At 32.3% G+C, this 6,324-nt stretch overlaps 1 protein-coding gene across 1 annotated transcript; it reads right to left on the bottom strand.

Annotated features, from left to right (window-relative positions):
• Window positions 1-929: 929 nt before the first annotated feature.
• On the bottom strand, window positions 930-3,946 carry LOC143620461 (bidirectional sugar transporter N3-like). The gene is made up of 6 exons (XM_077092157.1): window positions 3,892-3,946; window positions 2,870-2,906; window positions 2,572-2,782; window positions 2,341-2,502; window positions 2,125-2,244; window positions 930-1,349 (listed from the first exon to the last, which is right to left on the bottom strand). Exons 1-6 carry the CDS (start codon window positions 3,944-3,946, stop codon window positions 930-932), a joined length of 1,005 nt encoding a protein of 334 aa, XP_076948272.1.
• Window positions 3,947-6,324: the final 2,378 nt, after the last annotated feature.

Here is a 6,324-nt window from a genome sequence, read left to right as displayed (position 1 = left end):
GTACCCAATGTGAAACCCTTTATAGATAATAAAGGTAAAATGACTCATCAACGATTATAAAGCTAATATATAATATGGTATAATTAATTATTTTGATCGATTATAATATAAATGATAATGATGATCATATATATATATATATATATATATATTAATATTTGCTCTTACATAATATTATCAAATATCATGCTTGCCACATGATTAGGATCGACAACAGCTTTCTGTCTCATACTTTTTTCATTTTATGTGGTCACTACAAGAAAAAAAAAAGCTTTTTATGACATATGTACTATAACCCGCGGTGATTAATAACGCGTAAATGCGTGTCATTAAAAGAATTCTTATTTTTAAAATTTAAAAAATTTATGACCTTTTTTTTTCACGTCATTAAATAGTGTCATAAGCTAAAACAATAGCAGCCTAAGAAAAATAGTGTCATAAGCTAAAACAATAGCAGCCTAAGAAAATGATTGTCATATATGCGTATCATCTCTATCCAAATAAATTATTAAACACCCAGCCAATATATCTCTCAAAATAGCTGCCAGTTATATCTGTAAATTTCACCACGACGCTAGGGTTCAGTCTCCCAATATCTGGCACACAATTCAACCATCTTCTTCTTCACAATTCAACGCCAGGTTTCAGTCGCTGTGTTCATTTTGAGCACACCCGTTCTATAAATCCCGTATAATAAACTCAGAATATTCTATAAAATTAAGTCTTCTTTATACTTAGATGTGTACTAAGATAATTAGTTAACTATATGGTACGTGTCCATTATATAGAAACAAAGTGAGAGTCACAGGATACAAAAAGTCGTCAGGAAATGGTACATGTATAGATTTTAAAATCTTTATTCAATATACAAAAGTGAAGTAGCACTCAAGCACTATGTAGCATCCCATCGTTATAAAAGAAGTCATTAATTAAGCTGCACTTTCTACAAGATGAACTTGATTAGCACCCTCCATGGTTTTCTTTTGGTCATGATCTGCGATACCATCAAGGGCCGTAGATGTACAACCCATTGATGCTTTCATGATCACGTCGTTCATTAACACATCTTTAATCGGATCATTGATGGGTTGTGTTGTACAAATCATAGGTGGTTTTCCGGCTTCTATATTCTCTTCGCGAGTGCTTTTGAGCGTAATGATTTGTTCACATGTGTTGGTGTCTTTTTGTGCATCGTGTTTAGGGGTGTCACAAACTGGGTATGTTTCCATAGTTGAGATAGAAGTTGACAGTTTTTGCTCCAAGTCAATATTTTTGTTGGTGTAATTCTTGAAAAAAAAGAATAATACCATCTGGATAACTCCAAGCACGAAGCCAATTATATTTGGAAGCTGAAATGTCATATTTTCGTAACCATAAGTAATCTCAACGATCAAAACTGTAATCCTATATAACCAAGAAAAAATATCTTAAACTACGTAATCAAAATTATTATAAAAGTCGAGTAATCATAACTAAAAATCATTTAAAGGGCTTTTAGTAGTATAGTGGTAATTATGTTGTGTACATATGTAGTAGTGTTCCTTTCAGTGAGATTGAGTATTTGAGTCTCATAGAAAATAGTTATAGACAAAATGTAGATTTAGAGTTATGTTTTCTTTAGATGTGTGAGTTAGTTATATATTCCAAAAATTATTAATCCTAGCTTCATTGACTGGATATATCATTTTTATAGAAAATTGTAAGCTCATAACTTTAATAAATGGCTAATAATTTCTAGTTTGGATTGAGCGATAAATGTCATTTATCATATTGTGAGCATAAATTATCATCGTCAATAAAATTAGTTGTTGGATTATTAAAATTAATTTCTAAAAACAAATATTAATTTTTCCTTGGATTAAGTTGTGGAGACAATTTAAAAAATACCAAAAACTTAAGAATTTGATAACTATATTCATATCAGTTTTTATTTAACAACAAAATTCTACATTTTACTTTCCACTCGCAAGTATTTGAATCCATAATTTCACATTTGTGAAGGAGATACCATACCACTAGACCGACCAACAGTTCATGAGTCTATTTATGTCGAGTCTATTTATATCAATATTAATATATATAGATATTTAATAATCAACTTTTAAAGAATGGAAGCAAACATACCGCAACGAATATGTCCTTCTGAAATAAACCATAGAAGAACCACATAATAGCACTTAAAGACAAGAAAAATGACAATCCAAATGGCATGAACTCTACACTCTTTGTTCTTATCACCATTTTCTGCATTGCATACAAGAAACCATATCAATTTCACTACTATCACACCAACCCAACCCAACTCAACTTGACCCTACCAGTGGGCTACAGTTTACATACCATGACGCTTAGAGGTGCTACAAATACACTAACAGAAATGACCAAGCATATCCATCCAAGAATCGTGACTCGGGTTGGACCTTCTGCTAGGTAATGAGTTGAAAGAGCAATCACCCAAAATCCCACAAAGTTTAGTGACACAACAAGTTTTGTGGTTTGAATCTGCAACAATAAGCAAGTGCTATATTTGACTTGGACAAAAGATATCAATATGAGGCATATGCGATTTACCTTAATTTTCTTGGGGGCATAAGCAATATAAATGGTTATGTAAAGGGTCTCAATGATACAGCCAAAGGCGTTGATGGTGATGAGAAGGGTAGCGTCGGTTTTAAGTGTTGAATAATATACCCAAATCGTCGAGCTAAAGAGAGCCACCACGTACGGTATTGACTGAAAACCTTCTGTTGATTTGTTCATGATGATTCTGTAGAACGTTGGCCTGCATGCATGCATGCAAAGTATACTTTTAGTCATTTTTAAATTCAAAGATTATTTCATTTTGTACATAAAGAGAATAATAACTTACGCAGGTGCAAGATACACCATCAAGGAAATGATATTCCCTGCATACAAAGGAGAAAACAATTATAATTATATATTTATATATGTAAATAAAGTTTGGGCAGTTAATTAGCATATAGAGGTGAATATAACAATAACAACTTAGAACACGTAGACAACCTACAAAAATTAAATGACGTTGAATATCTCCAAACAACTATATATTTTTTTAAAACGGCAATTTTTGATCACTAATAGGCCACTGGTCCATCTGATCATATTCGTTCTTCGTGTATGGAATCATGGGATGCTAGAGTAGTATATCCACAAAGGGAAGTGTGTACAATGTACATCATTACGCCCTAGTCCCGACCCAGAGACCACTCTTAGAAGGTAACCCACATAGATGATAAAACCACCCGGCTTAACCCAAAACCCTTATTTTTTTCACATGTAGGACTTGAATAGTTCAGGACTTCCCCTTTTTAATGAGCATTCCTTAATATTTAAATTTTAATTTGCGTTTTTTACAGCAACGAGGAAAAAAAAACTATTTTGTTTTGAAAAGAGTCTATTTAAAACTCCATAAATAAGTTAGGTTGGACATGTAAATGAGTTTATTTATACCATTACTTATTTACTCTGAGAAAGAACCTAAACAAAATAAATAAGAGAGGGATGGGGCATCGATATGGGTAGGATGCATGACTTTCAAACCACATGGCAACACCACCCCACTCTATGTGGGTAAGGTGTATGGCTTCAATCCATAGCAAAGGTTTTTCATGTAAAATTGTTTCATTGTTTTCATGGGTAGGTGTTCTTAGTAATTTTGTGGTTTGTGGGTAATTAAGGATAAAAATAAGGTGACAGTATAAGATTGATCGATACATGGGTAATACCCATGAGTACCCTTTTCCTCCTAAATAAGAAAGAAAAAACCTGATACGAATCAGGGTTATATCCAAATATAAAATTCAAACTAAATAAATATTAAATACTAACCAGAGGGAAAAAAAATTAAAAGAAATTTGATCAAAAATGCACCTAGAATCCCAAAAGTAAAAGTCAAAGGATGTTGAATATTTAAGAAAATAGACATTTTCTGTTGTATTTGAAAACTGAAAATTAATGAACCAAAAGAGAAGTGGATTCTCTTAGTTCAATAAACTGGAATTCAATGGCACAACATGAAGGCACCTGAGAGGTCCCCATATTTATAGACAAGAAAATAAACGAATTAACTAAGTGTTTACTGCTGTGGCATGATGACACTTAATTCAATTAAATAAACAAGTTTAACTTTGCAGCAGATAAGAGCCATTCTTTTTTCTCAGTGGGGTTGATTTGGATCCAATCTTCATTAATTAATGGTTAATGATTTGGTTCTTCAATAAACTTGTAACTTTGATCATGCACCTCACCTAATAATATTGCACCATTCATAGCTATCCAAACATTTGTTTTATAAATTGTGCAATCTCACTGATAATTTTTACACATTGCATATATACGTGGATATCGCTCATTAAATGTAAGTGCCAACATCACAATGCATTACTAAACAAAGGTGTATCACAATCGTTCTCGCCGCTCATTAAATGTAAGTGCCAACATCACAATGCATAACTAAACAAAGGTGTATCACAATCGCTCACCCATGGAACGCATCCGTCAACGGATTCTCCAACAGATCCGAACAAAAAACTGAAAACGCAAATTAAATAAACAGATATCAACAACATATTACTGACAAAATCATGCACAAGGTCTGACGGTTACATTGAACATCTGGTGCAGGAAAGTCAGGATTTTGCCATTTTTGGGGGAATAGTTTACCGACTGACAGTCAATCAGTACGCCGTTTTTCATTTTTATTATATGGTTCTTTCCCAGATTTTCCCTCTTTGGTTAGTGTAAGGTCAATTATCAACAAAGAAACTATTGGTAGGCAATGCTTTGGAATTGGAGGATAATATTTTGAAGTGTATTCCCAGACAGTCTTTTCAAACGCTATTTGAGACGTATTTTCAGTAGGTATTAATATTTGTAGATAGCACAAAGAACCTATCATAAATGGTATTAACCCAACATATACCAATATATAGAAATGGTAATGGTTGTTCGTTTTTGTTGGATTTTTTTTTGGGAAAGATCCCCAAAATAGCCCATCTATAAAATGAGATTTTAACTTTGTCCCCTAAACTTAATATTTCCAAAAATGGCCCTCTCTAACTCATCTTTGACCATGTATTAGGAAATCTAACGCGCCTTTGACGATATGTTAGCATAACACGTCGTCAAAGACGCGTTGGATTTCCTAACACATGGTTAAAGACGCTAACACAATCGTTAAAGACGCGTTAAATTTCCTAACACATGGTTAAAGATGAGTTAAGCCTCCAAACACGTAGTCAAAGATATGTTAGCATCAAACGCGTAGTCGAAGATATGTTAGCTTTTTTGTTTGTTTTTTTAATATTATATTTTTATAACTAATTTTACTTATATTTGTTTTTCTTTTATAACTTTTAATATATAAAATTTTATATTATTTCGAATATACCGACGATAAATGTTTACTTTTATCTACGGACCGACATAAATTTTATTTAAAACCGAGCGGGGTCAAATTTTATTGAATATTTCGATATTGATTTGGCACTAGTCGAGTTTGAGTTAGTTTATGTCGGTCAGTAGGTAAAAGTAAGCATGTCTCGTCGCGTATATTCGAAATAATATAAAACTTTTACATATTAAAAGTTATAAAAGAAAAACAAATATAAGTTAAACTAGTTATAAAAATATAATATTAAAAACAAACAAACAAAAAGCTAACATATCTTTGACTATGCGTTTGATGCTAACGTATCTTTGACTACGTGTTTGGAAGTCTAACTCATCTTTAACCATGTGTTAGGAAATCTAACGTGCCTTTGACGACGTGTTAGCGTCTTTAATCATGTGTTAGGAAATCCAACGCGTCTTTGACAACGTGTTATACTAAGATGTTGTCAAAGACGTGTTAGATTTGCTAATATATGGTCAAAAATGAGTTAAAGAGGGCCACTTTTGGAAATATTAAGTTTAGGAGACAAAGTTGAAATATCATTTTATAGATGGGCTATTTTGGGGATTTTCCCTTCTTTTTTTTTATTGTGATTGATTTCGTTTTCTCCTATTCATGACCTTCCTATTTTATACCTCTCTTTATTTCGTGTTAACAAAGATGTTGGAATTGGGGTTCTGGGAGCTAGAATGCAGCAGTGTTGACCTTGATATCCTCATCTTTGTTTGTTGTATTTTGTATCCATATTAACTCATGGCTATGGAATTCTCGTATCTGTCACCCCTCAACAAAACCATACATATTAATGGCTTGGGGGCCATGTGTGTCATTTACTTAAAATAATACAAAATAATTATAACTTACAATAAAATTTAAAAATGTATGTTCATGCATATATTGTTATTTTTATA

This window comes from Bidens hawaiensis, unplaced genomic scaffold (genome assembly GCF_021521415.1).
Source record: "Bidens hawaiensis isolate Kalapana, Puna unplaced genomic scaffold, B.hawaiensis_p1.1 tig00002572_1, whole genome shotgun sequence".
NCBI lineage: Eukaryota > Viridiplantae > Streptophyta > Magnoliopsida > Asterales > Asteraceae > Bidens > Bidens hawaiensis.
The sequence above is the reverse complement of the archived record's forward strand: the minus strand, read 5'-3'. Positions and strand labels throughout refer to the sequence as shown.